General features: G+C 40.4%; 1 protein-coding gene across 7 annotated transcripts in view; it reads left to right on the plus strand.

The window, feature by feature from the left end:
- MYO16 (myosin XVI) overlaps window positions 1-17,732 on the plus strand; it is a 530,294-nt gene that overhangs the window by 117,454 nt on the left and 395,108 nt on the right. For all 7 annotated transcript variants that reach the window (XM_059995825.1, XM_059995821.1, XM_059995826.1 and 4 more), the window contains one exon: window positions 11,834-12,097. In XM_059995825.1, coding sequence (XP_059851808.1) covers window positions 11,872-12,097 — 226 coding nt within the window. In that variant the 5' untranslated portion in view covers window positions 11,834-11,871. The remainder of the gene's footprint in view (window positions 1-11,833; window positions 12,098-17,732) is intronic.

Raw genomic sequence — 17,732 nt, forward strand, 5'->3', positions numbered from 1 at the left:
AGGTTGTTTAATGTGATCATTTTGGACACACGGATGTTTATTAGTGAATTGTACTCTTTGTTCTGACATAGGTTTTCAACCGACATTGAAGAATCTCTTTCATCTGAATATGTCTTACACATTAACGTGAAGGGCAGTGGTAATCACTTAAAAACACAAAATATAACCTAGAAACTTACTTAGCCTAGAAAGGTTAATAGAAATTTTAGCATCCGAATTTTCCCTTTAAAAAGGAAGGGGAGAACCAGACTCTATTAAAGCCAAAATTAAATATTAAATGTGAAATTCACATTGCAGGGTTGAAACTATTTTATACCAAAATAATGTCAGATATCAAATATTTTACATCAAACTAACATTTTAAATAGAAAAATTTGCAAGACTCAGGAAAATGATGAAATAAAAAAAATTATTTACAGCCATGAAATTAGAGTTGTATGGACATATACACAAGCTTTTGCATTAAAAAAAAAGAAATTTAAAGAGGAGCTATTAAGATTACTAAAGCACACATAACGTGTGCTCATTGATCTTGACCTTGAAATACAAAGTGTTCATTTTAGAGTGCTGTTTCAGGACTCAGACTAAGGGCATCCAGGAAGCTGCATGACTGACCGGTGGGGTCCCTGAGCCAGTCACAGCTTCTGTTTCCTTAGGAGGGAACTCGTGTGTTGAAATTGGCAGGAATCCCATTCTAAGACAGTCTGAACACCAGGGAATTTGTCTATTAAACATATCACCTGGCAGGAATAGAGTGAGCTGAGCCTCTTCCGACCAGAATTGAAGATGTTGACTAAGGATGAAATGTGTAGATGTGGATTCAGAGCAGAAGATTGTTTAAAATTTGAGGGCCCCAAAATGTGTAATTGGGGGTAAAGGGTCTAACTCTATTGTGTTGATTATGAGTCCAAAGAGAGCTTCTCTGTTGAGCTACACAGGCATTCAGCCTTCTCTGAGGCTGTTTCAATGTCACGGCATTGCCCTTTCTTGGAAGGGTTAGGGCAGTGATTTCAGTTCCAAATCTCGGAGAAATCCAGTGGCAGGGACATTCAGGAAAAGACAGGGTTTGTTTTCAGCAGTATGGCAGGGCGTTCCAGGCTCCTGAGAACAGTAGAACTGTCAGTAGGCAGTTCTGATCTTAAAGAGGCTAGACTTCCCCAGAGAAGTTCTCATTAAGTGTATATGATAAGAGTTGATTGACATCCAGAGATGGGGCTGTAAGCCACCTGGCTCTGAAGATCCTGAGTGTAGCTGAGTTGTCTCTGAAAAGACGCCTGGTCATTCAGTGCTCTAGGTATCAGGGTAAACCAACGTGCTGGATATCAGCCCATGGGCACGACTGCGGAACTGTTGATGACACAGGACAGAGAATTCATGACGTGGTACCCTCCATGAACCATGGATTTGATGAAACATGCAGGTCCACTTGGATAATGAACCAGGAACATCATCACCTTAGGGTGACAATCTTCAGTTTTATTATTTCCCTGGAACAAGTCCTGAAAAGAATTATGACTGTAAACCTATTTCCACTGAAAAGTTATTTATCATAATCAAATCACTTGTTATTAAAGAAATATGATAAAAATATTAAAAGTAGAAAAGTGTAGATTGATGTGTAAAAAATAAATGTACTTTAGAGTGCGCAGGAATTTTTGTGTCCTGTGTATTTGCTTCATTTCCATTTTCATTTAAAGAGAAAACATTTTTTCACATTCTTTCATTAGAAAAGTATGCCTTAATAATTGGATGGAAACCCAAGAAATGGCCTCTTGATACAGAAATTAAAACATAAAATAGTGAGATGAAAGATATTGTTGATTTTCTTGAGAAGAATTTAAATTATTTAAGTTTATTTCTCCATTTTTCAGAGAAGTGTTTCAGTGCAGGGTTATATGAGACAGGCATTGTCGACCTAAATCCTGAGATATTTTAGGGCATAACATCTATATCTTCCCCAAATATAACTTCTTTGTACTATTTTTTGCTCTGCAAAGAGCGATATGGACCTGCAGCTTGATTACTAGGATGTTAAAATCTAGCACTTTTAAAAAGACTTCCAAGCTTTAAAAGGGTGTTTTTTTAAGGCTCTGGGGGAGTATGTTGAAATTGATTATACTCTTGTCTTTGAAAATCCTCACTGTTCCTTTGTTTCATTGTCATTGTATATGCAGTAAAGATATCTCTGGAAGCATGTTATAACAATTGATTCTGAGAATGAAATTTCTGCTAGGAGAGTTGTTGGGTGCATAGATGTAATTGTGTGTGTGTGTGTGTGTGTGTGTGTGTGTGTGTGTGTATGTATGTGTGTCTGTGTGTAACACCTGTGTTTAAGCATGTTAATCTCCTTCCCAGGCAACTACCTTCCTGGAATTCGTAGAAAACATTTGTGTAAAGTGGAATCAACAATAAGTTTGCAAGTAAATTTTTCACAAAATACTTAAACTATGTGTATATTTTTAAATCTCTTGTGATGCAGTGCTTTGTGTCATCTTATTCTCTCTCTTTTTTTCTACTTCTTTTATTGTGGTTAAAAAAAACTATAAAATAGAATTTACCACCTTAACCATTTTAAAGTATCCAGTTCAATAGTGGAAGCATATTCACATTCCTGTGCCATAGATCTCCAAAATGTTTTCGTCTTTAAAATCTGATTCTCTATACCCATTATACAACAACTCCCTCTTTCCCTCTTCCCCTAGGCCCCTGGTAACCACCATTCTACTTGTGTTCCTGAACCTAACTTGGATCCCTCGCCCAATGTGCAGTAAAGTCTACCTACTGACACCAGGTTGTGGTGAAGGAGAGTATAGCCTTTATTGCAGGCACCAAGCATGGAGAATGGGCAGCTCATGCTCAAAAGACCCAAACTCCCCAGTGGCTTTCAAGGAAGGGTTTTGAAAGGCAAGGTGAGGGAGGGGGTCTCAGGGTGCGTGATCAGCTTGTGGACAGTCTTCTGATTGTTGGTAGTGAGATAATCGGGTGGTATTTTGGGAGTTAACATCATTAACCTTCTGGTTCCAACCAATCTGGGGTCTACGGGCTTGTGGTCAGCATGCAGTTAACTTCTTCCACCTGGTGGGGCTTTTAGTGTCTGCAAAACAACTCAAGGATATATTATCTCTAGCCCTTGAGGAGGAACTAAAGGTCCTATTATTATTTTGTCTTGCTTAACTGTTTTGCTTTGTTTCTACGTTTTCTCACTTCTCCGATTAAATTTATTCTCAGGGACTCAGGGAAGGCGTACGACACTAAAGCTTCTCTATAAACAAGAGGTGGGGGACACTGGGGGAGGGGTCTGTCTCCTGGAAGCCCTCTCAGGGTTCTGCTCAGTTTCACTTTGTTTCTATGAATTTGACTACTTCAGATGCCTCATATAAATGAAACCATATAGTATTTGTCTTTGGGGGACTGGCTTATTGCATTTAGCATAATGTCCTCAAGGTTGATCCATTTTATAACCTATGATAGGATTTCCTTTCTTTTAAAGGCTGAATAGTATTCCATTACATGGAATATACTTATATATATTCCATATATATACATTTTGTTTATCCATTCATTTGCCGGTGGACATTTAGGTTGCTTCCACCTCTTGGCTATTGTGAACTGTGCTGCAGTGAATATAGGTGAGCAAATATCTGTTTGAGATCCTGCTTTCAATTCTTTTCGTTTTATTCCCAGAAGTGGGATTGCTAGATCATATAGTAGTTCTATTTTTAACTTTTTGAGAAACCTCCGTACTGTTTTCCATAGAATCTGTACCATTTTACAATCCCACCAGCAGTGCTCAAGGGTTCCAATTGCTAATTGCTTCCACATCCTTGTCAATACTTCTTATTTTCTGGCTTTGTTTTGTTTTCTTTGGTAATAGCCATTCTAATGGCTGTGAGGTGATATCTCATTGTGGTTTTGACTTGCATTTCTCTGATGAGTAGTGATTTGGAGAATCTTTTTATTTGCTTTTTGGCTATTTTTATATCATCTTTGACGAAAAGTCTGTTCAAGTCCTTTGCCCAGTTTTTAATTTGGTTATTTGATTTTTGTTGCTGTTGAGCTGTAAGAGTTCTTTATTCTTTTTATATTCTGGGTATTAGCCCCTTATCAGGTACATGATTTATAGGCATTTTGTCCCATTCTGTGGGTTGCCTTTTCACTTTGTTGATTGTGTCCTTTGTTGTGTAAAAGTTTCTGTTAGTCCAGTTTGTTTATTTTTCATTCTGTTGCCTGTGCTTTTGGTGTCACATCCAAGAAATTATTACCAAGTCCAATGTCGTGAAGCTTCTATGTTTTTCTTCAATGAATTTAGTAGTTTTAGGTCTTATGTTTAGGCCTTGAATCCATTTTCTGTTAATTTTTGTATATACTGAAAAATAAGGCTCCAACTTCGTTCTCTTGCACGTGTGTCTTATTATTTCTTGTGCCGCTATTATTTCTAGTTTTGAACACGTACATCATTAAGTACGCTCAGTGTGTATAGATTCTGTATCTATGAAAAAATTTTTTCCTTTCGGAGTAAACCACAAAAATTAATAGAAAATTAAAGTAAATATAGGAAGCCTTATATGTCTTAGATTGCATCCCCTAGAAGCAGATTCTGAGGGGGAGATTCAGGAGCACATCACAGTCTGTTGAGGGAATGCTCAGCAGGGAGAATCCATCAGGGAGTGAGGGAAGCAGGGCACGGAGCAGACAAGAGTAGAAAAGCCGTGTAGTCTTGTGTAAAGTCTGTATTCACCTCAATTCACTTTTCTCTAGGGTGTAAATCACATCATAGGGTCGTTTCCCCTTGGGTCAGCTGGACGTGTTTTTGGACCTCTGTGGAGGGCATTCAGCGACTATGGCTCATGGTATGTGGGTAGAGTCTTCCACTCCCTGGGAGACTGAGCCCAGCAGAGAACTCTCCAGGGAAGAGGACCAGCCAATACTCAGAGCAGCTGAGGATACAGGTGTACCAGCCAGGGAAGGGGATCTGGACAGGGCACCAGGAGCAGTGTAGGTTTCTTCTTCTTTGCCAGTACTGACTCGTGTTGACCATAATTCTGAACTATCAGTTCTAATAGCTGAGTCATAGAATGTGTGGGTTTTTTCTGTGTAGGTAGCAGTGTTTACAATGATAACTGATTTTTTCCTCCTCTTATCCATATTTTATGTCCATTATTTCTTTTTCTTTTTTTCTATGTTGAGTAAAACCTTCATTTTGTGGTAGAATATAAGCAATGATAGAGGGCCTCCCTTTTCTAAATTTGAAACAGAAGATGAAGTGGCAACATGCATTCATAGATGTTTTAAGATTAGCCATCCTTTCATTCCATTAACAAATTGCACACCCCTGGGTTCACTTTGCTAATGTGCACACAGGCTATTTGCATGTGTATGTATAATGAGATTGATCTATACCCCTTTTTTTGTGATGTCCTCATTTAGTTTTGATATCAAGTTTATGTTAGTCTCAGAAAATGAGACAGTTTCCATCTTTTCCATCCTCTAGGAGAGTTGAGGAGACATGCATGCTACCCATTCCTTAAAGGCCTGTAAATCATTTGGGCCATGGTTTTTGTTTGTTTGTTTAGTTTTTTTTCTTTTGCTGATTAGATTGTAACAATGTAATGATTATAAATCTATTCAAGTTTGTATTTCTTCTTGAGTCATTCTTGATAAGTTATATTTTTCTAGATACTGTCCATTTCTCGTGTCTTTCCTTATCTTTGTTCTTTCCTTATTTCAGTTTTATTCATTTATATCCTCATTTAATTATTTTCTTCTTTTTTGTTGAGCTTCTTTTATTGTTCTTTTCTAACTACGAATCAGATAGTTTTCTCATTGATTCTAAGACTGGATTCTTTTCCGACATATACATTTAAAGCTGTAGATTTATTTATATGAGCTAGTTTAGTTTCATCCATGAATCTGATATAGACTTTCTTTCATCAGTGGTTGGTTCTAAAAATGTATTATTTCTATCATGTTTTTCTACTTAAACTATGCTTTATTTAGAATCAGCTTTCAAGTTTCTTAATGGGAGGTGCGGCTTCATTTCTCTGGTTGAGATGAAGTTCTCAGCTGGGTTAAGAAAATGCCTGTCTAACTTCACTTCTTCACTGTTTGTTGAAATTGGCTTTGCTTTGCTGCCTAAGACATAGTCAATTCTGTAAATCATCCATGAATTCTTGGAAAAAACCTTTTTTCCCTGAAAATTGGATGCATGTTTCTACTGATGTCCTTTAGATCAAATTATCTATGCCTTTACTCATTTTTTTTTCTGCCTGTTGCATCGAGCAGTCATGGAGAGAGATGCACAAAATTCTCCCACATTGAGTGTGCCATGGCCACGTGAAGATTTTGATTCTAATTGAGATGAACGCATTTCTGGTAGTTGTACAGTAGAATCATTTCAGGAGTTCATTTCCTAGTTCCCCTAACTTATTTTTTATATTTTTGGTTTGCTACAATATAAAGTCCTGAAGTCAACACATCGTGTGGGACCCTCCAAAGCCAAAGCACGGGGCTACTAAAGTTTTTAATAGATATTGCACATTTATTTCTGAATATAGATCTTGGCTTTTTCCTTTACGTGTTTGATCTGCTGGCTCTCAACGTTTGTCATATGGAGACGCACATTTGCTGAGCGGGGACTTCTGGCTGTGACACGTGTCTGTACATTTTTATCTAGAATTGCAGGGCAGTCACATGTATAGGCTTCTCCTTCCCCACCCTCACCCCCCAAAAAGTCACATTGTAGAGCAGGAAATCCAATACGTGGTAAACTTGGCTACACTGTGTCTGACCAGATAATTTTGTGAGGAAAAACAATTAGATGAGAAGTATGGTGTCAGTGTGCCCTTCTGTAAGAATAGAAGTGATAAGCATTTATCTACTACACCTTGAATTCTGGATCTGGTCCTAGTATTATACATGATATTCCTGCCAACTGTCTAATGGCCCATTAAACAGTTTCATTTAACGACAGCAAAAATATTGAACATCTCCAGAGACTCAAGAATAAGCAGTGGATAAAACACCCCAAGTTCCTGACTTTGTGGTGCTTATAGATAAACGAGAAAATATGTACGTTTTTTAGTAGACAGCGTTAGTATTGGTATGAGTGTAATATGTATTCTAAGTATAATAATTGCTATTGTAGAAGTGTAACTCAGACTGATAAGTACTAAAGGGGAAAACGTAGCAGCAAAGAGGAATTGGAAGTTTTATCAGGGGACATTTGCAAATAGAGGTAAAGTGGGAGCCTGTGGGAGCCTCATGAAAAACGGGGTTTTGAGTGCAGACCTGGGGGGCAGAGGGTGATAACTGCACAGTCTTCAGCTGTCAGAGCAAGAACATTCCAGGCAGAGGGAAGAGAAATGCAAAGACCTTGTGTCTGGAGAATTCCAGAAAATAAAAAGGAGAGGTATCATTGAAGCGCTTTGTGGGAAGTGCCTTTACCTCTCTCTGACTCTCTTTACACATCCCGTGTATGCAATAATTGGGGCGCATAGATCCTCATAATATATTCCTAACAGGAATAATTACCATTCATTGAGTCCTTTGTGCCAGACATTTCTTTTTTGCAAACTTTCTCCTAGTTTTAAAATATCCCAGAAAGCCTGACATATTAATTCCTTTTTATATACTAAAAGAAAAATCTTAGAAGTCTTGAGTACTTTGCTCCAGGACATAGATAGAAAATGCTGTATCTAAGATTGGAATCCAGTTTGAATTTCACTAGTTTTTGCACTATTTAACATTGCCATCTATGAGCAGCTGATTTTGATGATTAAGCCATTTAAGGTGTATGGGTGTTTATCTACTTCCTATGGAAACTCAAACTACAAGTTGGTTAAATCAGTCAAACATCCCGAGCAAAGGTTATTACATATACGTCGTTATTTTCTCTTGAGAAGTGGGTAATTCTTGATGCTGTTTGCTTCAATCACGCCTTGGAAATCATGCTGGAATATCTTTCTCCAAGTATTTGTTTTTTCTGATGCACATACAACCCTTGATTCTCCCACGCGGGGAAGGTGCAGTGGTGTTCTGAAGCCGGTCTTCCCTGATTCTGGAGGGTCCCATCTCTGAGTTTAGTGATGTCACGTGGTCGGTTTTAATTGGCCATGCCCAGAGTATTTGTACCATGATGCTAGGCAAATGCACGATAATTCAAAGATTCCATTCCCACCCCACCAGAGCTGATTGTTAAAAATTCACCAGCTCTCCACTCGGTAAATAGTAATGGAGTAGTCTTCTCATTCAAAACTCTAGAACATTTTAATGTTTTCTTCATCACCACGTAGCACTGTGAAGAAAATAATTCCTCAATCAACAGCATCCTCTGCGTAGGACGCTGCGGTTGTCACAGAGTTAAAACCCCAAATGTCAGTGGTTACACCCAGTAGAAGTTAGTTTCTTGCTCATAAGAAGTTACGATAAGGGCTGATGCGTGGAAGGCGCGTGGCGGAACCAAGGCTCCATCACTGTCAGCATCTGGGTAGGTGGCTCCCTCAGGCAGCAAGCTCCTGGGCACCAAGCTGGCAGAAGTGACGGAACGTGGCAAAAGGCATGTATTTGGGCATTTTTCATGAGCCTGGTCTGGGAAGCTCAAAAATGAAGTCCACTCACATCTAAGGAGAAGAGAAAACTGGTTTCAGCTAGTCAGTCTGCACGACAATGAAAACATGCCCTATCTTAATACATGCGTCTTAGTCATACTAATGAACTCGTATTACTGTGAGAAAGAGGTTTGAATAATGTTGAAGTTGTATTAGTTCATGTGTGTTTTTTCCTAGGCAAAGAGAGTGAAAATAGTGGGATAAGAAGTAGGGTAGTCAGCAGGAAGAGCCCCCGGTCAGTAACTGGGCAGGCGGAACCCCATCAACCCGTCGCACAGCTGGAAACCAGTGCCTGCCCAGAACTCCTGTCCCAGGAGCAAACTAGCCTGGCCCAGTTCAGACGCCTGTCCTCCGCCTGGGCCGTCCAGATTATCACCTGAGGAATTAGTTCTTGTTGTTCTTAGTGCCCTGGTGATGAAATTCTGTAGACTTTGAGTAGACTGCCTCAAAACTCTATTTCCTATAACTCTGCTGTTTTTAGTGTGCTGTCTTAGAGATCCGTATAGCACATATACACGACATAGCTGATCCACCCATAATTAGCCAAAAGAAAATCAGAGTGCCCAGTGCATTTTCAGAATATAAAATACATCAAAGTTTAGACCGTTTAAAATCAAAGCATGTGGAATTATTTAACCAACAATGTGTTAAACATCAATATTTTATATATGTATGGATTTGAAATTTGACAGCCCTGGCTTTTGATTTTCCAGATCATAAGAAAATTAATTTAGGAACAACCCTCGGTACTTCTTTTTGAGGGAGGAGAGGGATTGCTCAATGAATCACCAGCTATATCCACAGACGCCTCAAAAGTTAATTGAAAATTTCACCATGAGACCTTTCTTTAAGAGCGAAAAACGAGAGGACTGTTGGCTTTATTAGATTAACCTCCCTCTTGGACTGCACGCTGATAAGCACAGGATGCTCTGCGATGTCATTTGTTTCACCTCTTTAGGCTTTTCAGTGGCTCCAATGGTTCCCTGGGCGCCCACTGACAAACCTGGAAAGTCACAGTTTCCTGAGCATTCAAGTTAATAAATCAAACCCAATGATATTTTCTAAACAGGTTTGAAAGTGGAGTATATCTCCTTTCCATTATTAATGAGCCCGCACAGACAGTCATACTCCACAGCAATTTGTCATAATTTCAGAACCCCTGGTGTCCCTTTGTGTTCGGGTCACTGGGAAGGGAACGTTCCGTGAGTAGCTATCTGATGCTTCTCACACCACTCTTGCAAAGACTGCTGAAGAGTTTTATGAAAACATATGATTCTAAAACATTGAGCTTTTGTCAAATGCTAATGAACAATGAAAACACAGTTCCCCAAGTCTGCTGCTCTCCCCTCTCCATATGTATACACATATATATGTAAAATCTGGCTTTCAAGAATCACTGTCTTTTATCTTGTCTTTGTCTTGAGCCTTTATGGGACATTTACAACTTTATCATGGTCTCGGACAAGTCACAGCCTCCCTCAACGTAGTTTTCTTTGCCTACACAACAGGGATGGTTATGCCTGGTGTTTGCGAGAATAAAGTTTTGCCAAGTGTGAAATGAAATAGAAATGAAAATAGCATTGTCACAATTTGCTGTGCTGTCAAAGGAATAGAGCATCTTTCCAAAGATGAAGTAGACCCTTATGGTACGATCTTTCCAGATGTGGCTTACAGTCAGCCACATTTTTGTGCGTGCAGAGTTACCTTTACTTGCCTGAGACTTACATCAGATACATCTTAAGAGAAGAACATAAACACGGTTATCTGAACCTGTATTTGTGAGCCACATTCTAGAGTGTTCAGTGGTTCAACATTTATCTTCTGCCAATAGTAAAATTTTCATGTAGTGGTTAATATACTGTTGTCAAGCCCAAGTTTGTGTGCCTGATGCCCAGTGAGGCCACACAAGTCAGAGCTGGAGGAGGGAGATGTTTATTGCAGGGCCAAGCAAGGAGAACAGGTGGCTTGTGCTCAAAAGACCCAGACTCTCCAGTGGGTTTCAGGGAAGAGTTTTTGTAGGCAAAACTTGCAGGGAGGTCTGCTGGGTTGTGTGACCTTCCTCTGATGGATTGGTGGGGAGGTAACAGGGTGGTGTTCGGGAATCTCAGTCATCAGCCTTCAGGTTCCAGCCAGCGTGGGTTCCACCTGCCTGTGCTCAGCCTCAAGTTACCATCCTCCATCTCTGTGTGGGGGCTTAGTTCCTGTAGAAGAACTCAGAGATACGTATCAGATTGTTCTGTATATCCCCTCAGGAGGAACCAGGACCCTGCCCCATCCCTGCACTGTTCTTTCTGGACTGCCTTTCCCTTGTTTCTGCATTCCCTCACTCGTCTAGTTAGTAACTGCTTGAAACGCCCTTTGGAACTCAGGGAAGGTCTAGGAGGCTGAAACCTCTTTCCTACAAACAAGAAACAGGGGACACGGAAAGGCTTTGGTACCCAGTAGGGCCCCACAGGGTTCTGTCCAGTTTCAATACGAGTTTGTACAATTCCATTACAGGTGCTTTGGGTGGTGTTTATAGGAAATAGAAAGGGATGATTTTCAGGTCCAGGACAGACAACTCACTTTGCTAATCGCTATATTCATAAGACAAAGACTATGACAGCAACAATTCCATACACACAATTTTGAGTTGCCAAGAGAAGAATCTCTCTTCCATTGCACAATCTTTATATTTAACCATCATTAGGTCTTTTAGGAATGCATGTCACTGATGACAAGGAAAAAGGCTCAGCAATAAATTGTGGAAAATGATCACTGTGTCATATAAACAATTGATGGCATACATATGTTCTGTTACATTAGGTTAGCAGAGTCATCACGACATGGAAAACCAATTTTATTAGGCTGTTCTCCAAAACTTGGAATGGCTTTCTGCCAAAATTTAGCATTAGTTGGCATTATTCAGTTAGAAGGGGCTTAGTGCCATGGTGAAGCATCTAAGCCTTTGGTAGAGACTTAAAGAAACAGGAAAGGATGGATTGTTAGTAATTATGTTGAGCAAAATTACCCATCTCTGTCTGTGTCATCTGTTTTACTACTGTGCCGTCTTGGGCAGGACATCAACTCTCTTGCTTTTCCTGCAGTCTCTAAAAAGTGCTTGCATTACTTGTCTAGCGCAAAGAGGACTGAATGGGTTTCCAGCTTGAGTGATGGGCGATGCTTGCAGTGCTGCTATCTTGGCTGTAGCAGTAGGTCTAGTGACTTTTCCATTGTGTTTCTTTCAGGTTGCTTTCAGCTATGTAACATTTTTCGATCCCATGAAATGGAAATTGACCAGTGCTTGCTGGAGTCCCTCCCCCTGGGCCAAAGGCAGCGGCTGGTAAAACGCATGCGCTGTGAACAAGTCAAAGCCTACTATGAAAGAGAGAAGGCTTTTCAGAAGCAGGAGGGGCTCCTGAAAAAACTGAAGCGTGGGAGGAATCAGAAAGTTCATTTTAACCTCGCTGACATGATACAGGATGCAATTATCCACCATGATGACAAAGAAGGTAACGACAAGAAAATCGTTTTCGGATGTAGTGCTTCATATTTTTGGTTTGTTGTTTTTTGGGGGGGAAGTGGGAGATAGAATTTCTTTTCAATATTAGAGGTTTTCTTTTAACTGTCTGAAATATTCAAGAAAAAATTACTCGTTTCAGTGAACATAGTTAAAAGTCCCAAGTCTCCTCGTAAAAGTGAAAAAAAGGCGAAATTTTCGTAAAATCGTTGTATATGGTTTTTAAAGAATTACCTGCCTGAAAAGCAAGTTGTTGATTCACATCGATGATGAAATTTTTCCCCAATGAAATTGTTTCCTTGATGATGAGATCGTGTTGTGAAATTTATTATTTCATACCTGGATTTATATATAGTGGTGAAGTCACTTCCCCCCAAAACTCTTGAGAGAGAAGAATCAGTCGGCTTATCCCTTAAAGTTGGTTGGCTTGTTGTATCAAATTTTATTAAGCATACTCAATCCAAATTTCAGTTGCCTTTACAAGATTATGGAGTTTCTTGATTTTTGTGTATTCTTTTGTATGAATTTTGTTTGTTTGTTTTTAGAATGTACTTTCCAAAGTTCTAATGTGAGAGACTTTCCAGCTGTAGGTATAAATGTAGAAAGCTTCAAAGAAGCAAATATATGTTAATTTATCTTGATTGGCTCTAAAATTACTGGTTGAGTTAATCGAAAGCAGGTATGCAAAGAGTACAGACCCATGACCCATGAACTACATTTCAAAATCAAAATCTCTGAAAAACAAGGGTTTTTTTTGTAACTTGGGTGACAGTGGCAAAGTTGTCCCAGAGCTATTTATATTTTTAACCTGTCCAGTCTGCAAAAATAATAAATTTAGTAACATGGGTCCCAAAGCTTTCAACAGGAATTGTGGATCTAAGAAAACTGACAGCCCATCCTATACAATAATAGCAATAATAAGAAAACAAAAGTAGTTCTTTTTATGGTTTTGTGTGGGCATGCTAGTCAAACTAGAAGACTCTGAGAAGCTCTGAGATTTTTTTTTTTCTTAAAATGGAATGAGTGGCAGAGAATCTCCTGGCCGGAAAGGACCTAAGAGATTACGTCGTACAACCTCTCCTTTTATACGTGAAGGAACTGAGATGCAGCCAAGGTACCACATCCTCTAGAAAGCTGTCCCAGAGCACGTTTACCTCCTATTTTATTATTCTCTTCTCACTCATAGCTCTTCATTGAATGGCCATCTGCTCTGTGAAGCTATAAGCCCCTCGAGGGGCAGGGGACTGTCTGTCAGGTTCACCACACTCCTTGCCCCTTCCAGGACTTTCCAGTAGTGTGGAGGGAAAGAGTGAGCAAGCTTACCCAGAGGTAAACTAATTGTTGTCTCTAACTGTTGGAGGAATCCTAAATTAGAACGCAGGTGGATTTAAGCCCTGTATCGATTTAACAGTAAAGAAACAACAAGAAAATATTTACAAAGTTATAAAAACTTCTGTGTAAAATAACTACAGGAGAAGAATAACACCTAAGTTAGTGTTAAAAAGAAATTAAGCATAGTAAAATAGTAAGCCCAGAGAACAAGAGGAATCTATTGTATATTATATTGTGTTATGTATTATAATATTTTGCAAAGACACTGAAGTCATAAAATCTGAGTTAATACTTTTTAAGGAGTTGCTATAGGCTTGGAACTGGGCTGTCACTTGGGTGACCAAAGAGCAGGAAGAGAGATGAATCCTATCTTCAGAAAGACTCCAGTCCAAGTACAAAGAGAGAAAAAAACCTCAATAAAATAGAAAACAATAAATGAGTAGAAATGAAGTCTGGTGGAAGTGGAGGAGTTAGGCAGTTTTTTTGGTGACTGTGATTTTTTTTTTTTTTTTTTTTTTTTTTGCGGTATGCGGGCCTCGCACTGTTGTGGCCTCTCCCGTTGCGGAGCACAGGCTCCGGACGCGCAGGCTCAGCGGCCATGGCTCACGGGCCAGCCACTCCGCGGCATGTGGGATCTTCCCGGACCGGGGCACGAACCCGTGTCCCCTGCATCGGCAGGCGGACTCCCAACCACTGCGCCACCAGGGAAGCCCGGTGACTGTGATTTTTGAGAAACTCTCTTGATGGTTGCTTAGAGCTTAGATCTTTGAAGGAAGGAAAGAAGAAAACCGTTGGGCAGCAGTGCAGGTGAACAGCTGCAAAGAAGTGAGAGTCCCACACAAGGAGGGTCTGTCTGAAAGGAGTGGAAAGTGAAGATATTAGCTGCAAAGGTGGTTTAAAGTAGATAACTTCAGTGGGGATGCTTCAAGGTCTGGTCTTAAAGCAGACTGCAATGGGAATGATCGTATAGACCTGAGAAGAAAATTCATATGCTACAAATGGTTTTTAGCAAAGGTTAACCAGGGATCAACATCCGTAGGGATGCACTGAAGGGTGAGAATAAGAACTGGAAGCAAAGACACCCACTAAGAATCCATTGATGAAATGTTAGTGGAGTGAGCTTGGTTGGGGTAGTAGCAGTGGGAATTGGGGCAAAAGAACAGACCCAACAGTCATATTCCATGGGAAAAGTACACTCATTCATCAGATATCTGCTGAGTCTTTCTTATGGTCCAGACAGCTATGAATGGAATAGACAAAATCGCTACCTACACGATGCTCAGCTGTCTTGTGTGGGTGACCACAAATAAAAAGATAAAGTTGAACATGTAGTTTGGTAAATAATGATAAATGCTGAGGAGTCCACAGTTACCTCCTGAAGGTATATCAAGGAAGGAGCTTTTCAGGTGAGGTCAGAGCCCCCCCTGGAGAAACCAGGGCGGTAGGAGCAGATGGAGAAGAGCCAGACCACAGGGAGGCTGGGAGGGTCATCAAAAGGACTCTGGCTGTTGTCCCTAGTGCCTGCTGAAGCCATTGGGAGATTTGAGCAGAAGACAGACCTGGTGTCACTTAGGAGTTAACAGAAGCAGCCTGGCTGCCACATTCTGAACTGATTGAAGGATTTTGAAGGCAAAAGCAGGGAAACCGGTCGGGAGGCTCTGTTGATAAATTCAGCAAGAGTTGATGGTGGCTTGGACCAAAATGGAACAAGGATGTGGTGAGAAATAGTCAATTTGGGGGTATATTTTTAGAATAGAGCTGACAGGAAATGCTAATGAACTGGTGATTGGGAGTATAATAATTTTCTATTGCTGCCATAACAAATTGCTACAAATTTAGTAGCTGAAAATAACAAATGTATTATTATATAGTTCCGTAGGGCAGAAGCCTGGTGTGGGTCCCACTGGGCTGAAATCAAGGTACCATCAGGGCTGCTCCCTGTTTGGAGTTTCTAGGGGATACTCTGTTTCCTTGACTTTTCCAGTTTCTGGAGGCCACCTGCATCCCTTAAATCTTTGCCTCGTCCTCCATCTTCAAAGTCAGCAACGGTAGATTGAGTGCCGCTCATGGTTCGAACTGTTGTTTCTTTCCTGTCCTTGCTTGCATCTCCCTGACCAAATCTTCTGCCTTCCTCTTCCACTTCTAGGGACTCCTGTGATTGCATTGGATAATCACCTGGATAATCCAGGGTGATCTCCCTGTTTTTAAGGTCAGCTCATTAGCGCTCTTAATTTCCTCTCTCCAGATAATGTAACATACTCACATGCATAATACCAGAGGGCAAAATTCTGGAATCAAAATCCTACCTGCCTTTTTAAGGAACCTCCATCCTGTTCTCCATAGTGGCCCAGCAATCCCACTACTGGGCATATACCCTGAGAAAACTGTAATTCAAAAAGAGACATGTACCACAATGTTCATTGCAGCACTATTTACAATAGCCAGGACATGGAACCAACCTAAGTGTCCATTCACAGATGAACGGATAAAGAAGATGTGGCACATATGTACAATGGAATATTACTCAGCCATAAAAAGAAACGAAATTGAGTTATTTGTAGTGAGGTGGACAGACCTAGAATCTGTCATACAGAGTGAAGTAAGTCAGAAGGGGAAAAACAAATACTGTATGCCAAGGTATATATATGGAATCCAAAAAGAAATGGTACTGATGAACCTAGTGGCAGGGCAGGAATAAAGACGTAGACATAGAGAATGGACTTGAGGACATGGTGGGGGAAGGGTAAGCTGGGACGAAGTGAGAGAGTGGCATGGACATATATACACTCCCAAATGTAAAACAGATGGCTAGTGGGAAGCAGCCGCATAGCACAGGGAGATCAGCTTGGTGCTTTGTGACCACCTAGAGGGGTGGGATAGGGAGGGTAGGAGGGAGACGCAAGAGGGAGGGGATATATGTATACATATAGCTGATTCACTTTGTTGTACAACAGAAACTAACACAGCATTGTGAAGCAATTATACTCCGATAAAGATGTATTAAAAAATAAAATCCTGCCTGCCACAGGGAGTGAGAGGTTCATGGGTAATATCAAGTTTGTTATGCCCTGAACAATCAGAAAAGCTAAATGCTCTTAACTGTGTTAGGGGTGCCTCTAGGAAGTGAGAATAAGAAAGGCGGTGTCGTGTTGGCTGGAGATACAAACTTGAGACGCATGAACATGTAAGCCCAACGATTCTATAATATCACTTAGGGAATGAGTTTAGATAACATTATAGGAAGGACAAGGACTGAGTCCCAGGGAATTCCAATATTAAGAATTGAGTGAGATGAGGTAGAACTACCAGAAGGGGAAAGGAGAAAAATGAGGTGAGGGTGCTTTTTTCTTAGAGCTAAACGATAAGAAATTTTCAAGGAGGAAAGAGTGATCAGCTATTTCCAGCGCTCCTGCTTAGTCCCACGGGAGGAAGACTGAGACGTGACCACTGTGGTTAGAAATACGGCGATGATTAGTTTTGGTGAATTGTAAAAAGCAGAGATCTTAAAGGACTGAGTTCTAACAGAGGGGAAGACAGAAATGGACACGGAGAATATACAGAGCTCTTTAAAGGAGTTTTTTTTTTCAGTTGACGTATAGTTGATTTATAATGTTGTTAGTTTCAGGTGTACAGCAAAGTGATTCAGTTATACATATATATATATATTTCGAATTATGTTCCCTGATAGATTATTACAAAATATTGAGTTCCCTGTGCTATTCAGTAGGTCCTTTTTGGTTATCTCTTTTTTATCTAGTAGTGTGTATATATTTATCCTCAACTAATATATCCCTGAGGAGAGAAATGATAAGGGACCCCTACAGAGGGAAGAGAAATCAGGGCTCTTTTTAATGATGGGAGAAATAACAGCTTGTGTGTATGCTGAAAAAAATAATTCATCTGAGAGGGGAGAACCCGTGGCATCGGCATAGGGAAGAAAATTGCTGGAGTGAGGTCCCTGAGTTTGCAGATGCTGATGAGATCTGAGACCTAGGTGGAGGGTTTGCTTTAGCTAAGACCAACGATAGCAGTAGTTCTCAGCCCTGGCTGCATGCTTGGGTCATCTGGGGAGATTATATTTTTAATTTCAACATCTAGGCCCTAGCCGGAAAGATTCGGGTTCAGTGTGTTTGGAGTGGGGCGAAGGCAGTTTTCAAAAACGTCTCAGGTGTCGTGGTGCCCAGAGAGGGTTGAGAACTTCCAGTCTAGGGTCCTGGGTGGAAGGATGTGGTGACGCGTGCTCATGGAGGCTCTTCCTGCATCATACGCTTGCTGATGGAAGAGCTGTGGCTGTC

The sequence above is a fragment of the Delphinus delphis genome, chromosome 18 (genome assembly GCF_949987515.2).
Source record: "Delphinus delphis chromosome 18, mDelDel1.2, whole genome shotgun sequence".
NCBI lineage: Eukaryota > Metazoa > Chordata > Mammalia > Artiodactyla > Delphinidae > Delphinus > Delphinus delphis.